Raw genomic sequence first — 20,322 nt, 5'->3', positions numbered from 1 at the left:
ATAGTAACAGTTAATTATAAACTATGTCCAGTGGTTTGGTACAGATATCAACAAGACCTCTTTATTAATACAAGCGAGCATATGGTAATTGTAGACATTAAGTATATTACTTAAATAAAGTTCTTCTAACTTCTACGGTAGAAAAAATAAATCCACGTTTGTGCTAATTTCAGAAAATTTATCCTGCCTAATGGTATTTTAATCTCTAGCCCAGTTCTTATCTCTAGCTTAGTTCAGAGCGTGGAATTAATCATTTATTTAAGCTGGGAGAGAACGTGGTTGGTGTTTTGCTGGGGGAGGATTTAAAACTAAGAATGAAGCAAAAATAATGCAATTATTAAAATACACATAATTACAAATTACAAAATGAAATAAGAAATTTAAAAGAGAAGAAATAACAAAGTATTTTTTAGGACGAGGATGAATTAGGATAACACTTATCTTGCCACGAGCATCACAGCAGTTCTAGTACCATGGATAACCATATTTGGTGGAGGGGTGGAGTGATTTTTTTGACCGGATATTATACGTGTTAACTATTTATAGCAGATAAATTCATCTTTCGAATTCAACGCACATGCGTATAATATTTGGATAAACTCAATATTATACCATTTTGAAAAACAATACAATGTCTGTGTTTTTAAAAGTTTCCATGGACAATAAACAATTATATTTTGGTGCGATTTGGCGGAAAATGAGTTCAGGAAAAAAATAACAGTCTATTCAAATAAAAGGCTCAAGATTCCTGGTCATGTAAAATTAATAGTCATCAAAATGACAAGATTTCCAGCTACGGTATAACTGGAAATGTTTTCTCAATTATTAAATCATTTCTCTCTGATAGGCTCATAAGAGTAGTGGTTGATGGGCAAAAATCAGAGGCCCTCAATATTAATGCTGGAGTCCTTCAGGGGGTCCATCCTAGGCCAACTCTCTTCTTGACCTCCATCAATGATCTCCCAAAATACATACTTAAATCATTCGTTAACATCTATGCTGATGACACAACCATCAAAGGCCGTAAATGACAAAGTTCTCTGATTCTCTTTCTTCTGATCTTGAGCACGTGGTACAGTGGGGGAAGAGGTGGCTGGTTACTTTTAATGCACCTAAAACCAAGCTCCTATCTTTACATCATCAATGCTCTGATCCCCATCTGGCATCAATTGAAATGGATGGCTCTTGTCTTGGGGAAGCTCCAGGTTTTGATAAGTTTCTGGGTTTGACCGTTACTTCTGATCTGAAATGAAACATGTACATCGTCTGTTGCCAAGGTTGCTGGAAAAATGGTGGGATCCTTCTACCACTCCAGAAGATATCTCACTACTGATGCAATTCTCTATCTATATAAAAGCCAAGTACATCCAAGGATGGAGTACTGCTGCCACATCTGGGCAGAAGCTGCTAAAAACAGCCTATCCTGTCTTGACAGAGTACAAAATAGACTTTGTGGTTTAGTGGGGGATGCCCTTTTCTCTTCCCTGCAACCTCTCTCCCACAGAAGAGACATTGCAAGCCTGTCTTTGTTTTATCGTTATTTCTATGGGCAGTGCTCGTCTGAGCTCAAATTTCTGGTCCTCCCTCGCCAATCTTTCATAATAAACACCCGTCTAGCTGAAACCACTGTCAATAATTTTCCCCACTCTTTATCTGTGCCTAAATCAAAACGTAGATTCCATGAACAAAGCTTCCTTCATATAAGTGCATGCCTCTGGAACTCTCTTCCGTTTGCCTGTTTCCCACCTGACTACAACTTGGATGTCTTGAGAGGATTAGATGCTTTTTTACTTTAGGTTTGTATATGTTTGTATTTAGAAGCACTAGTTTCTTTCCAATAAATGGTATTTCTTTCACCATTTCACAGAAAGCGGGAGAAAAGGGAGAGAAAGTAAACTATTAGAACAAAAAGTTTTCTGGTATTTAGGAACTTTTATAATGGAGAGGTGGGATTTTCTGCTAAACGGGTTTTGTCATGGCTATACACATCGAGCATGAACATGTTCATCAGAGCATATTCCATTGAAGTACTTTGCAATATGTCTTATTTGAGGTAAATAAAATTTTTTAAATTTAATTAAAAATTGCATAATACATAAATTAGTTGGATTAATAGGGCAACTTTATGCCAGGGCATTTCGAAGCCTAATGCAGTTAATGAAAGGTTGTAATATTGATTAGGTAATATTCGGCAATATTTTTAAGTTTCTTAAAAATATTGCCAAATATTACCTAATCAATATTACAACCTTGCATTAACCCCCCCCCAAAAAAAATTATAAGCGTTTGCCGTTTAGGTTGCACATGTCAAAAATACCACTCCGTTGATAATAGACACACCACAAACCGTTAAAATTTTACCACGCACCAACAATACAACCCCAATTTTAACCCTAAAACATATACCCCTTAAACTCGACACTATGTTAAAGACCATATACGATCTTATATATCATACTATATATAACAAGCTTCTCCTTTATTTATTTAGAATTCAATAAAGCTTTCCCCAATATTCTATAATTCCTCTTAATCTTTTTTGTCCCTAATAAATCCTACGCTAGACGCCGTATATTCCACATGCCACCTAGCACCTTCTCTACTCTTCTGATGAGAAGCATTAGGCTTCGAAATGCCCTGGCATAAAGAGTCCCTTCTATCCCCCAAATTTTCTTGTATTCCATTATTCAATAAATGATCCATTCTATATCCACCAATATATAGTTTTGTACTTTATTTCATACTATTGTATTGTATAAGCTCCAATAATAACTGTTGAACTTGGCATTATCCAGATAAATCTCCTCTTGTGGAATTGAACTCTCTCTCTCTTCCTCTTACGCATTAATCTATATATATATATATATATATATATATATATATATATATATATATATATATATATATACATACTAGCAAAAGTACCCGTTGTTGACTGGGTTCAAAAACAGCCTACAGAAAATGGACTCTGATTTATGAAAGTAAGATAGGTTATGAAAACGAAGGGTTGTAAAGAGATAGGTTCGAATTCGGGGGTATCAAAACCAAAGCAAAATTTGATTAAAGTAAAAATAAAATAGATAAACCCCATAATTTATTATACCATACCTGTTCACACTGAAACACTTATCACAATATTCTGTGGATCTACATTAAAAAACCTTGTTAAACTTTGTGACATATTTCCATTCTATGGAGGTCAGGTGCGAACGAACACTCCATAATTTTATTATACCATATTTCTTCAAACTGAAACATAATTATCAAATTATACTTATGCAGACAGATATGAAAAGTCTTTATTAAAGTTTGTGCCTATTTCCATTCTATGGAGGCCAGGTGCGAACACAGACCCCACAATTTTATACCATCCCTATTTAAGTTAAAACATACTTATCAAAGTATTCTCATGTACATCTATATCAAAAACACTTGTAAACGTTTTTTTTTTAATTTTTTAATTTTTTATTTCCATACTTTGTGGACCAAGCACGAACACAGACCCCACAATTTTAATGAACCACCGTTCTGCCAAATCAAACATACCCATTCCTGTGTCTCGATAGATCTTCTTTCATTAGATGTAACCAGTTTTCTATAATAGTCAACCATATAGGAGCCTATTCGTGACCAGACACACAGACCTTCAGCTTTATATTATAGATATATGTATAAATATTCAACAGGGAATTGATTCTGTAATAATAAATACGAAATCTGCAAGAACTAAAATATATTTAAGTGTATTTTATAACAGAGCAAGGCCAAGCACTCCCTGTTATCTATAAATCTCGCCTGTCTGTTTAAATGTATGTATGTATGTTTGCCTAAAACTTTTGACAGAGGTGACGGATTTTCAGAAGATTGGTATCGTTTTGAAGATCGACCCTTTGGGTGACAAATATAAAAAAATTGGCTAAAAACATTGATTCCTTCACCCTAAACTAGACACTTTTCTACAAAAGAGGGGTCACTTTTTTTCACCAATATTTTCGAATGTCATCCCCCTCTTTTCGATTGACTAGCCTTAATTTAAACCTTCGCCACTTACAGTGGACGCAACGGCAAAGACGTCACTTTTTTTCACATTCTTTTCCTTTTTCGCAATACAGGTTTGAGCCTGCCTGCCAACTACCACTTTTTTTTTTTTTTGTTCAACACACACCTCCATACACCCGGCCACCCAGGTTAGTCTATTATAAAAACGAGAGGTGAAGGATTTTTTTCAAATATTAAAACAAAGAAAGGGCCAGGCAGAAGTAAAGGAGTGGTGGGGGGAGAGGAATGAGGAAAACCATGAAATGTTAAAGATGGTTTTTGCATCCTGTTTATTTATTAATTATTTACTTTGCTAATCGTTCTCTTTTACTGTTTGCTTTTACTTTTAAAGTCTGTGTGTTCTTACATATATGTTCTTACTTATGTGTGTGTGTGCTCTTAGTTCTTGCCTTGAAAGGTCTCGACGTGTATGCGCAAATAATGTCATGCATACATACCTGCTTGCCTTGTCCAGCAGATGACATCGTCTGGTCTCCATTTCATGGGGAGTGATACTTACTGCTGCAGATGCATCGATAACACAAGATGAATTTGAAGTTTCAATTCTTTATAAAAAGGCAAGCCTATATGTCGAAACCTGGTTGTCGCGGAGGGAGCCTAATCCCCCTGTCTGCATTCTCTGCAGCCCAAAACCAACTCTCCCATGTGTCCATCAACCAGAAGCCTACGACCACAATTCAGTGTCACCCCTAATTTCCGGTGCATTCTATCTAGGTTGATACCTATTAACCCTAACCTTCTGTGACCCCACTAAACTCGCTGATGGGAATCGAAAATATACTTACATAACTTACTATTTCTCCAAACTACCTAGATAGCATTTAAGCTGGGATTCCCAATACTACAGAAAGAGAGGCAGATAGAGAGACAAATGTTAAACACAGTTTTTAACCTATTCTATTTTTTTTAGTCCTAAATAAAAATCCATTTTCTTTGTAAAAACAAAAAAAAGGGAGGGGGGGGGGTAATTATCAACAAAAAGTAAGATAAGCTTCAAAACTCACCTGCAAAAGATAAAGGTTTTCAGCCAAACTTTTCGATAAGTAAACATCGATCTAGAAAAATGGAAATTAAAATAATTAGAGGATACAAAAAATAGATGAAAGTTTTGACAAAAAAACTGTATGAAGCATCAAGTTAAAAATGAAGAAGAAAATGCAAGATACATGTAAAATACATTAAAACCAACAAGACAAATCAATTATAAATTGTTTAAAATCTATAGTTGATTTGTCTTATTGATTTGAACGTATTTCTATGTTATTGTGATTTATTTTGGTTATTGCAACAAATTAGAATACCGGAAATTTTTCCCCAGTAATTTTGTTAGGCATCCAGACACTATATGGCTTCATTTGGTATTGTAACATTGTTTACGTTTACACACGTTTTATATGTAGATAACTGGGACCCAACACGTTGTAGGTTCAGTCGCAAAAGAGACAAAAAGCAAGAAACAGGAAAGAACTTCAACAGGATATTCCAGTCCATATCATCCAGCCCTGACATAATCACCCTCAGATTTTTTTCTTATGAACACCTCATAAAATTTAGGTAAAAACTAAGAGAAATTTGCATTTTCAGCTATATTTGAATAAAGGACGCCACTTTTTCAGAGAATTTGTTTCAATTCAGAATTAAGAAATCTGTGCATTATGACACCCTATTTTGGAACTTGGACATTTTAGAAAATTTGCAATTTTGAGGCCAAAAATCATAGTTAGAAAGGCGCCAAATGAAAGGAAAGACCTTGTTTTGACTAATTCATGTGCTACAGCAGCAAATTTTAAGAGGTCATTCGGCACTCCAAAGCAGAGCAACAAAAAGGATATGTGGTGCTTTTCCTGAAACAACTTTATCATTTTTTAAATAAAATAGGATGAAACTTTCATAAATCAAAAAATATCTCTTGGCATTACCTCTATTCTGATGTATTTAAAACCTGAAATTTGGTATTTTTCAAAAAATTTGTTTCTGTTAAAGTAAGAAATTGTGATATCTGCAACAGACTAGTGTGATCTCCTTGAGAAGGAGAACAAAAACACAGAAAGCTTTGTTGAAAACATGAGTCAGAATGTTATGTGAGAGCTTGCAGACCAGCAAATCTGATCTTATTTCAGGGTTTTCCAATGTGGGGGTCACGAGGGTCCCCACATTAGCTAGAAAAACTTTGGGTGCTTGTCTATAAATGGGCCGAAAAAAAATTTTTTACAAGAAAAATCTGAAAAAAATCTTTATAATGTACATACTTGTCACTGCATGAAGATGTCATATTCCAAAAATCACATAAATCAATCAAGTAGTTTTTTTTTTATTTAAGAATATCAAATATTATCACACAGTTTATCAAAGATTTGCTCCACGTCATCTTGTTTGAAAGCTAACGACACTAACGACACCTGCCAGAAATATGGAATCAACAAGGGCAGACAATCGATTTTTTCTTAAATGTCGAAAACTTTTTTTTATAATACAAATACAAAATAATAAATCTGAAAACACTGTTTTAAATCCGGGTTTGAAAACTTTTGTCACTTAAAATAGCCTTTTTTACTCTATTTTTGGTCACAAATGATAAAAAAATAGGAAAAACTCATATCGGAAACGTTTTGTTGCCTTAATGATACTGTTGGGGCACAGAGTGGAGCAAGTGTGATTGCAACAATTACGAGAGAAGATGGAGTAAGTTCAGCGAATTTGTCATTATTAACTAGCAGAATGTTACCATTGTCACTCAGGAAAAAAGTCTATCAAGCATGTATATTTAGTAGTGTTGGGACGATTAATTGGGAATCAGAAAAATTAGAGTCTTGGGGGGGGGGGGTATTAGAATCAATATCGGAATTGGAAAAATTTGAACCTATTTACCGATGCCAATACCGATTCCTTTATCTTTTTTTATTTGATTTTATGTTTAAGAAACATTTTCAACTGCTTGTAGTAATAATAAATATTTATTGATTTTAACTTCCAGTAAGACTAAAATCTCTAGATCACCCAGTCACAAGTGTGTTTTTACGTTTGAGAAAATATATGCACATTTAAGGCATGTTTTTGCAGTAATCGAAACAAAATAACACTTTTATAATTAAATATTTAGAGATTTATAAAGAATTGGAATCAGGAATTTAGTACAGAATTGGTAATTGTATTGGAATCGTCCCATCACTAATATTTAGTGTGATGATTTATGAAAATGAAGCCTGGACAGTGAGGGTTGAGGACGTGTTGCATGGATAGAGAAACGATGTGAGAATGACATGGATGTGTAATGTGAGTCTTAAAAACAAGCTTAGATCTGATGACCTCAGAGGAAAATTAAATTTGGATAGTATAGGAAAATATATAATAAAGAGTAAATTTTAATGATATGGCCACGTTGAAAGAATGGTTCTTAGGTTAATAGATAGAAGAGTTGAGTTTACAGAGAAACAAAACCTGGAACAAGACTTTTTCTCCGTCCTGAGTCATGTTTTCAGCTTCTGCATTGGTTTTCTTAACCCTAAGGAAAGACTAGATTGATGGCTTTGTGGATAAAATCATCACATGCATTAAAAGGTGCACTAACGTACTGGTGCTATGTGTAGCACGGGTAACTAGTTTCATTTGCAGTTTATATATAGTAATATATATATTATTTTAGTTTATATATATCTAGTTCTATGTGTAGCACAGGTAACTAGTTTCATTTGCAGCACCTGTTGAAATCAAACTCATGCAAAGAGAAATTGTTGCAGGTTTAAGGAGTCAATAAATTCACTTACCTAGATAACGCAATGGATTCCTATGGGTGAATTGGCATTACTATAAGATGATGTATATTTGCCACATGCAAAGTCTTCAGGCAGCTGTTAAGAATTTTACAAGGCAGGGCTTTATGTTGCAAGTGAAACAGTCGCATTTGTGAGTGATTTTTCCAAGTGTCGACTAGAAATAATAAAACGCTTATCTTTTGGTGATGGTATTTCTTTTATCAACAATCTTCCAAAGTTCATTACTGAAATGTTTTTTCAACCTTTTTTTATTTTATTTTTTAATAAAACGAACAAAGTTGAATTATTTAAATAATAAAATAGAACAATATACTCTTTTTACTCTGCTTAAAAAAACGTCCGAAGAAATTTTAATGTTTATACGTCCAAGTGCATATTTAGAATTACACTTATTTGAAAATAAAATACAGAAAACTTTTTATAATGTAAATACTTGTCACGGAAATATCATATTCTAAAAATAACGTGGGTATGGTTAGTAAACGAAAATATTTACTTGTCAAAGGTCAATTAAAGATTAATTAGTCCAAAGTCAATTTCTTAAAACCATCCAACAGCTGCCAGCATGTAAAATGGTTGTTAAACTCAAATTAATGATTTAATGTTTCTTTAGATTTTCATCTATTTTTAATTGTGCAATGATTTTGTTTAATTTTTTGCAAATTTTTAATCATACAGATTAATTATGAGATTAACTAATATCTGTCCACATTTATCTGAAGTGGAAGCTGCTTATTTTCAGCTCACAATTGGGAAAAGCTTTGTCCTGAGAAAGAAGTTACAATATGAAATAATTAAAATGTTCAGTAGTGATGGGATGATTTCAATATTTTTTCCAATTCCGATACAATTACTGATTCTCTACTAAATTTCTGATCTGATACAATTAAATTACTGATTCCGATTCTTTAGAAATTTCTAAATATTTAACTATAAAGTTATTTTTTCCCTATCGCCATAAAAAAAAACATGTTAAATGTGCAGATATTTTCTCAAATGTGAACATACGTTTGTGTAGGGGAGGGATGTATATATTTTAGTTTTACTGGTAGTTACAAATCAATAAATATTTATTTTATTATTACTACCAACAATGGAAAATTTTGATTTAAATGAAATCAAATAAAACAGACAAATTGTTTGTGGCACAAAAAATGGGCACAATGTTGTTCGGTTCTGATTAACTGCCCCAACACGTTCAGATACTAGACAAAACCACATTAGAGGGCCTGGATGGCAGATGACATCATATAGTATGTTTACATACTGTAACAGTGCGCAGATGCGCGTTTGGCAGCTATATGCAAATACAGAGCCATGTGCAAAATGATGTCAAGGTAAAAAAAGAAAAAAAAAACTATAAAAAGGAGAGAGTATGTTAGAGAAGACTATCATGTTAAGGACGTGGGTGACGTCACAGCCCTAATGAGAAGTCATGCATGGCGGGAGGATGAGAAATAAAAGTATTTTCTTAAAACCTGAAATTGGGCACATTCCGGCCCATATCATCCAGCCTGACCCACAACCCCCACTCAGATTTTTTTTCTTATGACCACCTCATAAAATTTAGATAAAAACTAAGAGAAATCTGCATTTTCAGCTATATTTGAACAAAGGAGCCCACTTTTTCAGAGGGTTGATTTCGGTTCAGAAATAAGAAATCTGTGCGTTATGACACCTTATTTTGGAACTGACGTTTTAGAAAATTTGCAATTTTGAGGCCAAAAATAATCCTTTTGGACCTAAATTTCACCCAAGTATGTTTTCAAGGGTAAGAAATCCAAAAATTGTAGTTAGAAAGGCACCAAATTAAAGGAAAGACCTTGTTTTGAACAATTCATGTGCTGCAGTGGCACTTTTTAAGTGGTTGTTCATCCCTACAACAAAAAGAATAACTTTGGTGCTTTTCCTGTAGCAACTTTTAGATTTTTTTAAATAAAATCGGATGAAACTCATAAAATTTAGATTTTTTAAAATAAAATCGGATGAAACTCATAAAATTTAGATTTTTTTAAATAAAATCGGATGAAACTCATAAAATTTAGATTTTTTTAAATAAAATCGGATGAAACTCATAAAATTTAGATTTTTTGAATAAAATCGGATGAAACTCATAAAATTTAGATTTTTTGAATAAAATCGGATGAAACTCATAAAATTTAGATTTTTTGAATAAAATCGGATGAAACTCATAAAATTTAGATTTTTTGAATAAAATCGGATGAAACTCATAAAATTTAGATTTTTTTAAATAAAATCCGATGAAACTCATAAAATTTAGATTTTTTGAATAAAATCGGATAAAACTTTCATAAAATCAAAAATATCACTTGGCATTACCACTAATCTGGCTTATTTAAACCTGAAAATTTGGTATTTTTCAAAAAATTTCTCGATTTAAGTAAGAAAATTGTGACATTTGTGATAGACTAGTGTGATTCCCTTTAGTTGAACAAAAACACAGGATTTGAACTCTTTGGAACTCACTTTACAATTGAATTTTGTTATTACAGATTTAAGCATGTGTAGTATATTAGTTATTTATGTAATAACGATTTTATTCCAAGTTGTGTTTGAGTTTTCAAAGGGTGGAGCTATACTGGCCAGAATTTTGGAATTTTGTAAGTTGTTCTTTGCTTGTGGTGTTCTTTATCAGTTTGTTATTGCTGAAGAGACTTACAACGACTTCCTTATGCACTTCCTGTCAAATAATATCCAAAAACATTTAACTAAGAATAGTCTTCGGGTACAGTCACATATGCACACAACACATTTTAAAATCTTGGTCACACTTCAGAACAAAATTTGTTGATTTTAAACAGGCATGATATATCACATATACACCTTTCTGAGTTAAAATTCAATAGGAAATTTAAATTTGTGCATTTCAATGCAAAATCTGAAAATTAAAAGAAATATGTAGGAGCCCAAGATACAGGAGCGCTCAATTTTTGGCAAAAATATCCACGTAAAACTAAACATTTTTTTGAAGGCCGAAATTGAAAATCTGACTCGTAGAAGATGTTCCTTATATGGATAGGCAACTTTTGTATGTGCCTGATTTTTAATTTAGGATTTCCAAAAAAAAAGTGTTGTTTTTGACATTTTTGATAATTTTTCAGAAAATCCAGAAAAGGTCACAAATGACAAAAATTCTTGGCAAGTATTTACTTTTAAATTGGATAATTTCTTGTTGCATGATGAGATAGTTATTCATCGAATGAGAATTCATGAAGGCAAAAATGTTTTTACCTCACAAGTAATAATGAAAAAAATAAGAAAAAATTGCAAAAATCTGGGACATTTTGTCACTTGTCACATACCGCTGTACTGAGCATAAAATACCTGTAATTAAGTTTTGACTTGGGTTCATTGTCTTTTTAGACCAAATTGTGCCTGAAAAGCATCACAAAATCTGAAAACACTGTTTTAAATCAGGGCTTGAAAACTTTTGTCACCTAAAATAGCCTTTTTTACTCTATTTTTGGCCACAAATGGTAAAAAATAGGAAAAATTCATATCGGAAACATTTTACGAAATCATCTGGAAAAAAACAAAAAAAAAACTTTCTGCTTAGCAAATTGTATACTTGACAATATTTCAACAAATCAGTGTTATATGAGTGCCTAATTATATCATTATATCAATGTTTTCGGACAAGCGTGTCCATTTTTTGACCTTGAAATGCTGCAGAGCGGCTTTTTTAGGAACTATACTCAAATCTTGATCGCTACCAATAGTTCATGTATTTAGGTTCAAAATAATGTGGAAATAACAAAAATTCTTAAATTTTGCCATTCTTGACTAATAGCTCATACTTTTTGTAAAATCGGTAATTTCTGGCGATTAAAATATAGAAAACATGAGGAAATTGCCAAATCCATGCATTTCCTTTCACCGAGCCACATGATTGGAACAAGTTAAAATTGTAAATAATATTGCCTGCAATAAAAGAGTGAGGACAAAGCAATACTGTTTTAAAACAAAAAGATTTAGAATAACAAGTTATTGATTTGATAATTCAAATTGAGCAAATGTTAGAGTGGGACATCTTTGTTAGGTAATAGTTGAAGTAAATGTAATGTTTTTCTGAGGCTGTTGTTTCAAGTTTCATAATATTGAAACTGATGAGATTTATAAACATTTGTCAGTGGATGGAATTATTCTAAGTGATATTTTCCAGGTGAGAGTACCACTGAATGTAATTGTTCTTGAAATCTCTGAATTTCCTTCCATAAATTTCATCTGTATCTCAGAGACTTTGAAAATAAATCAAAACTTGACCTAGAATTATTGCTTTATTCAGAAAAGAGTGAAATAACTTTTCATCAGTTTTGACTTGTAAATTTTCTATTTGGTAAGTAAACAAAAAATATTTAGTTGTCAAAGGTCAACTAAAAGTAAATTTGTCCGTAGAGCCCTGTGAAGATAGGTCATTTTGATGCCTACCAGCTCGGTGATACCATACCTGACACTAGAAGTTGTCATTTTGTTCCAACATCCCAATACACAATAAAAGGAAATTAAGTATCGACACAACAATCTTTGACTCTTCCTTCCTGGCTATGTCAGCATCACAGAATGAGACACTAGAGTCTCTCAAATGCAATGACTTCATCATTTGCATTTTCGATGGGTTTTGGTGGCTAGCATTGAGGCTATAAATAAGGATGAACAAGACTTCATTTGTAAATTCCTGCATCCAATGGGCCATCAGCTCAATTTCACTGGTCTGGTAGAAATGATAAGGGATGGATTTCATTGAATAAGGTAATCATGAAATACGTCATCAAGTCGAAGGACATATTTCATTACGGATGAGGAAAAGAACAAAACCCAAAACTACTTTGATAGATGTTGAAAGTACTTAAATTATTTACTTCTAATGATTTTTGCATATATTGGTTTGCATACTTCACAGTAATGCATGCATAATTTGTTGAACCATCAATTCTCCTGGTATTTAAGATGACAAAGCCAAAATTTCTGTAAATACTGGGTTTTCCACTTGGGTTCCAAAGGTGGTGGTGGTGGGGGGGCACACATGATCAGAGGAGGGTCCCTTTAGAAGCGAAGGGAGAACATTTAACCATGTAGATACGAATTTGAATTCCTGACGTCATCATCATTTCGACCGGTCAAATGAAATAAAGAATCACCATCGATATTTGTAACTGTTTCACTTCGTGTCGTCATTCAACAACTGAAAGGTAAATATGTTTTGTCTATCATCATCTTAATATGAACTTTGTATAAAAACCCCTTCCAAGTAATGTGTCCCTCCATCATAAGTAATGATTCTCCCCCTCTGTGTAAAAGAACAGTAATGCACATTCATTTAATAATGAATTCCCATCTCTCTCACTTTTATAAATGTCTTGTCTCCCTCATCGTTACCTCTGTATTACATGTATCCAATATATGATACCCAATATGAAACCCCTTGCTATACAACATGGGGTCATCAGATCTAAGCTTGTTTTTAAGACTCACATTACACATCCATAATGTCATTCTCATATCGTTTCTCTATCCATGCAACATATGTCTTCAACCCTCACTGTCCAGGCTTCATTTCCATAAATCATCACACTAAATATACATGCTTGATAGACTTTTTTCCTGTGCGACAACAGTAACACTCTGCTGGTTAATAATCACAAATTCCCAGAACTTACTCCATCCACTCGTAATTCTTGCAATCATACTAGCACCTGCTCCACTCTGTGCTCCAACAGTATCATTAAGGCAACAAAACGTTTGACAACCTCAATAGTTTTATCATCCAAACATTTTTTACTCATATCTGAGTTCTTATCTTTCGACATTACACTTCTTGCACACAAATTCATTGTTCTACTAACACAACCTACCAGTACTTCCACTGCGCTTCTTGTGCACTCAATGCTTACAAGCACCACAAAAAAACAATTACACCAGACTCCCTTTACATCAACTGAGCAAGGGAGTTTTCCTATTTTGGGGAGCTTTCCAACACTACAATCACTGATGATCACTTAGGTCTTGATAGCATTCACTCTATAACCTTTAATTTTCATGGCATTTCTTTAATACAAGTGTTCAATTTAATACATAGGTCATCCATTGTTTAACAGACAAGTACTAAATCAGCATCTTTTCTGAACAACACATTTGGAACTCAGTAGACAGTGCTTCTACAACACAAAAGCAACAGATTCAGTATAATACCCTGATGTGCTCCTACTTTTAACTTTTATGCAGTCACTAAATGTGCTATTTTAAATTCAAACACAATTTTCAATTTTTTAAGCACTTTTCAGCCTTCAATACCGACTCATTTATAGATAGTTTAAGCAAAGTCTACCAAACAACATCTCTTGGCACTGTCAACAGTTTTCTCTAGATTCACAGAAGCAAAATACAGGTTCTTCATCTTACTAAGGTACTTCTCTTGCTTTTGTCTCAAGATAAATATATTTGTATATAGAAATGTATTTTGGCCAGGCATAAAACGAAACTGCATTTTATCTATGCTAATCTGATTTCTAATTTTCTCACAACCTGCTCCATCAAGTGTAAGCTTCAGTAATTACCACAATTGTGAGAAAAATAAGTTAAATAATTCACTTGACTTGAGAAGGTTGGAGATTGGAGGAGGGTCGGGTTCGTTTTGAACTGTACAAACCTAGTGACGTTTTAATTCTAACTTATATCTGCTGCTGCTGCTTCTGATGGAAATGTTTGCATATGCATGACTGTTACTGGTTATTTAAGGGATTGCTTCCATTGGTGCAGGGTGTTCGAATGACGGATACTTCAAGCGAACATTATTTTGTTACCAATACCAGAGTTCAGACGCACAGATTTTGTTTTATAGTCTTGTTTCTTGACTCCTAACAGAGCTGGGGGGTCGCGATCTTGGAAAATTTTGCAACCGTTATACCAGGCCCAACTTCGATTTATCCACTATCTTTGGTGTTGGAGAATTTGACACTATTTAGTGTTTCCTAGTTAACGATTAACAATTGGACTAAGTTCCCAGCCATTCAGCATAATCTTTTTTATTTCTCAAGTCTGATCATCTCCATGCCTATTTCACTCGCAGTCTTCAACAATGGGTTGATTAAAAATCAGAGTAACAAAACAATGTGCAGTAAGAATACAATTTCTTGGCTTGACAGAATACAAAATCATCTTCGAAATCTAGTGGACAGGACCGTTTTATCTCCATACTTCCTCTTTCTCACAGAAGGGACATTGCGAGTCTATCTCTGATCTATGGTTATTTTCATGATGTGCTTAACTGAGCTTCAATTTATGCCCCCCACCCCGCAAAACATTCGCAACGAATACTCGTCTAACTACAACAGCTGTCAATAATTTGCCTTACTATTCATCAGTGTCTAAAACTAAAAAAATTCTATGAGCAAGGTTTATTTCCTAGAACCGTCCGTCTGCGGAACACAATACCACAGAACTCCTTCTCAACTGGTCGTTTTCAAGTCAAATGTTATAAATATGTATATAAAACAATTGGAGAAAGCGAAATTTAAAAAAAAAAAAAGGGGCCAAATTGCTTAAAAATGGTTAAATTCGCAACATTTGGCTTAAAAACGTCGAGTGGTTCTTGTGAATAATACATAGCTTACCTGAGTGTAGCTGCCGGAGGTGAGGATGGTCTTCCAACAATCAAGAAGAACAATAGCCTTGTGGTTATTTATTCTAATAGAGTAAGGTAATTGTTATAAAAACCTTCCTCCTTTGTGAAGAGTCACTTATTCCTTTTTTTTATGTTACTGTGGTTACAAGACCTGAGAAGAAGGTCGCGAAGAAGATTGTATTTTTTTCGCAACCTCACTTCAGGTTAGCTACTCTTAGTTATATGACTTTTTTTTTCCAACATTCTAAAATGGGTGATCGATTTACTAGAATGTTGCATTAGAAACTGAGCACCCCTATAAATATTTAAATATTGACAAATAAAAATTTGATAATCTTGTAGACTAGTGTGTATTTGACAATAATCAGTCGAAAAGATTGTTTAAAAAAAAAAAAAAAAAGGGTCCGTGCTTTATTTAGTTAGAAGCTAGAACGAAAACAAAAAAAAAATGGCCAGCACATTCGTCACCTGAGGAATTTCAATAATCGTTCAAAAGTCGAAAATTAAACAAAATATTGGTAGAAACCCAGCCAATAAATCTTACAATGACATCAGGTAGGTAGAAGAGTAACTTATCGCGTTTGTTTTACTGTACACATAGATTCGAAAAAGTTGTCAAAAAACAAATGGTAATCTCCAAAAATACCGTTAGGGCTTACAACATGGCCGCCAGAAGAGTCACGTGATCCGGTTGATCCAAAACATGAATCGTGCAAATGGAAAACGCAGCCTTGAAGGCAAACTTTGACAAACAATCACAATTTGTTTGTATTTAATTTTTTGTTGATATAATGTTGTTATAAAAATAGGCAAACTTTGAGAAACAATCTTAGGTTGTTTTTAGTTAAAACAGTGTTTATAAAAAGTATTTTATTCAGAACAAACAAGTGGTCGTCGACTGGTCGACTAGGTGTATCAGAATTTTAGGCGGAATTTTTGACACCCCCAACAAAAAACTGCGAATAAAATATATAAAACTCGTAATTTCTGTTTTTAAAGTGGGTTGTCAATTTTCTTTATGAAATATACTTCCAAAATAAACTATTACAGTCGTTTAAAACATAATAGAAGTATTATTTTTTATTTTTTAAAAACAATGTTTACAAAATGTCTACGCACGTTCGTTTAAATATAAACTGTTTTTATTTACATCATATTTTTATAACATTACATCTTAAAAAAAATGAACACCTTGTTTTAAATACCATTTTTATGAAAAACTCTGAATAAAATATTTTTTATAAACACTGTTTTAAAAAACAAACAAACTGTGATTGTTTCTCAACAAAAAATTAAATGACCGTTCTAAATAAATTATTTATTATTATGATATTGAAAAACTGTTTTTGTACTTAATTATTATGCTTGTTTGTCAAAGTTTGCTTTAAATTTGCGTTTTCCGGTTTCGTAATACGGCGATTCATGTTTTGGATCAACCGGATCACGTGACTCTTCTGGCGGCTATGTTGTAAGCCCTAACGGTATTTTTGGAGATTACCAAACAAATATAAAACAAATAAATGTTATCAAAGGCAAGATAAGTTACTTTTCTACCTAACTGGATATATTTTTTGTGTTTTTATTCAGTGTAACATGTTTATTCAGCACGAAAAACATGCAGTGTTTATTGGAAAATTCAAAATGGCGCCCGACTCTCTCTTTAACACGGTAAGTTTGGGAAAAGATGTTATAAATAATAAACTAGACCAAATACTATTAAAAATCAACCGAATATATGTCAACTTACGTCACGGTAACATATATTGAGCGAATTTCTAACAGTATTTTGTCTAGTTTATTATTTATAATACCTTTTCCTGAACTTACCCTTTCCGAGAGAGAGTCGGCCGCCATTTTGAATTTTCCAATACATCGGTAAACACTGCATGTTTTTCGAGCTGAATAAACATGTTACACTGAATAAAAACACAAAAAATATATCCAGTTAGGTAGAAAAGTAACTTATCTTGCCTTCGATAACATTTATTTGTTCTATATTTGTTTTTTGACAACTTTTTCGAATCTATGTGTACAGTAATACAAACCCGGAATTTCAGATACACCGGTTATAAAGGGTTTATAATATCGAAGTAAACTCAGCGAAACCCGATGGATGAAAAATAAACATTTTGAAATTTATGTTTCGGTAATCCTGCTCTAAACGAGTTAATCGACAATAATCTGAATTTTTTGCAAAAAGGAAAAAAAAAAATTCTAAGAAAAAAGAAATCGTGTTTTTATTCCGATTGAATAACAATTGTAAAATTAAATGTTCTTTTCATTAAAAGAAAGAAACGAATAGTACGGAAATAGCAAACAGTTTTGGAAAAAATAACAAGATGTTAACAACATTGCTGATAAAAAAAAAAACGAACAATCCGAAATTTAAAAACCAAAATATATGTGTATAAATATAACTTCTTTTTTTTTTTTTCGAGTAAAACATTAGAAATGAAAGAAATTATTCACGATTTTAACAAACCTCGTGCGTCACCGGATCATCTTCGTCAGCCATCTTTGAACTTGGAGGTAAACGCATGCGCAGTACCGATTTCCGGTAACGACCAAATCTCCCATCTTTTCTCACATGTTGCTAATGACAACCTAAACACATGATGCAACCAGAGACCAGTATATCGTTGGTAAAGGTTATAAAATTAATGAAATCGTATGTAAAAATGCGATGAAAAGAATTGTGAGCAAAGTCACTAAATCACGGCGTGACTGCATTGCGAGAAAAAAAAAATCGGTATTATTTTACTTTAAAGCCCGTCTCACGTTCGTATATAACAAAATATTTTATTTGTAGATTTCGGTGTTTTTTTTCTTTTTTGTTTTTTTACATAGGCATCACCACTTATCAAGGCCAAGAGGCCACTCGAGGATAAAGGTTAAAGAGTTTCCAGTAGAAATTGGACAATAGAGTAATCGTTAGTAATGGAAATTTGCTAAATTTGTTAACAAGTGGAACGGCTCATCAAGAACTTGTTTACGTTAGACTTGAACACAACCATATTGTAGTCAGCTGGAAAGCAGGAAAACGGAAGACAATTCCACAGGCGTGCAGTTCTAAGAAAGAAGAAAAAAAAAATTCCCCCACTCGTTATCTGTGTCTAAACCAAAACGTAGATTTTTGACACCCCTAACACGAAACTGCGAAAAACACTCGTAATTTCTCTTTTAAAAGTGGGTTGTTTATTTTCTTTATGGATTATACTTCCAAAATAAACTATTAAAATTGTTTTAAAAGTAATAGAATTTTTTTTTTTTTAACTAATGAAATTAATTGAATTTTACGAGCTCAGTATTTTTCAATTTTTAAACTTTAAAAGTCTATCAAAATTTTTCTATTGGTTCAATTTTTACGATATTTTCAGGCTCAATGTGAAATTTCATGCCCTTTCCAGTAAACCGAATATAATATTTTAGACGAACGTTTTTTTTTTTTAAATTCACGCCCCCCCCCCACATTTTCAAGTATCTATTAAAAAGTAAATAATTAATTTACTCACCAAAGTTTTATATATTACAAATTGAAGATAAAAGATCAATAAATAATATACTCAAATTTAAAACAAAAAAAGTAGTGTTTTTTAGAAATTTACCTGTAAAATACGAAGTTTAAAACCTTTTTTATTTTTTTAAAAACATTGTTTATTTTTATTTTTATTTTTTTAATGAAACCTTGGTCCTTGCTCCTTTAATTGAAAAATAATTAGGGCTTGAATTACATTTTTCGAGGAGTTATAAGCTTGGAAAGACGGGGTGGAATTCTTCAATATTTTTCACGAAATTTCTGACACACCTAAGGCATCATCACTTATCAAGGCCAAGAGGCCACTCGAGGATAAAGGTTAAAGAGTGTACAGTAGAAATTGGACAATATAGTAATCGTTAGTAAATGGAAATTCGGTAAATTTGTTAACAAGTGGAACGGCTAATCAAGAACTTGTTTACGTTAGACTTGAAGATATTGTAGTCAGCTGGAAAGCAGGAAAATGGAAGACAATTCCACAGGCATGCAGTTCTAAGAAATAAGCTTTGTTCATGGAATCTATGTGTAGGTTTAGGCACAGATAAAGAGTGGGGGGAATTATTAATAGCGTTTTCAGCTAAACCAGTGTTTCTTGTGAAAGTTTGGCGAGGGGAGACCATAGATTGAAGCTCAGTCAAACACTTTCCATGAAAATAACGATACAGCAGAGACAAACTCGCAACATCTCTTCTGTGAGATAGAGGTTGCAGGGAAGAGAAAAGGACATCTCCTATGAGGCTACGAAGTCTATTTTGAACTCTCAAGGCGGACAAGTTCTTTCTAGCAGCTCCTGCCCAGATGTGGCAACAGTATTCCATCCTTGGACATATCTGGTTCTTATATAGATAGAGAATTGCATCAGCAGTGAGATATCTACTGGATCGATAGAAGGATCCCACCAATTTTTCCAGCAGCCTTGGCAACAGATTTGATGTACGAGTTCCATTTAAGATCAGGAGTAACGGTCAAGCCCAGAAGCTTGTCAAAACTTGAGGCCTCCTCAAGACAAGAACCATTCATTTCAACTAATACCAGATGGGGATCAGAACGTTGGTGATGTAAAGAGAGAAGTTTGGTTTTAGATGCATTAAAAGTAACCAGCCACTCCTTTCTCCATTGTACCACGTGCTCAAGATCAGAGGAGAAAGAATTGGAGAGAACTTGGTCGTTTACTGTCTTAGATGTGCTACCATAAATGGTAGTGTCATCAGCATAAATGTCTACAAATGATGTAAGGATGTGATTTGGAAGATCATTAATGTAGATCAGGAAAAGAGTTGATGGTTGATTACTTTTCTATTTAACACAAATTC

The 20,322-nt window shown here is 33.2% G+C and overlaps 1 protein-coding gene across 1 annotated transcript in view; it reads right to left on the bottom strand.

The window, feature by feature from the left end:
- The window catches only part of LOC145286295 (DNA-directed RNA polymerase III subunit RPC5-like), an 86,371-nt gene extending 67,855 nt beyond the window's left edge, over nt 1–18,516 (bottom strand). Inside the window, exons 1-2 of the mRNA XM_080135154.1 lie at nt 17,957–18,516; nt 5,064–5,114 (exon numbers count right to left, since the gene is read on the bottom strand). Of these exons, the coding sequence (XP_079991280.1) occupies nt 5,064–5,114; nt 17,957–18,013 (108 nt within the window). The 5' untranslated portion in view covers nt 18,014–18,516. The remainder of the gene's footprint in view (nt 1–5,063; nt 5,115–17,956) is intronic.
- Nucleotides 18,517–20,322: the final 1,806 nt, after the last annotated feature.

Source organism: Euprymna scolopes, chromosome 10 (genome assembly GCF_053919585.1).
Source record: "Euprymna scolopes isolate OS-2025 chromosome 10, ASM5391958v1, whole genome shotgun sequence".
NCBI lineage: Eukaryota > Metazoa > Mollusca > Cephalopoda > Sepiida > Sepiolidae > Euprymna > Euprymna scolopes.
The sequence above is the reverse complement of the archived record's forward strand: the minus strand, read 5'-3'. Positions and strand labels throughout refer to the sequence as shown.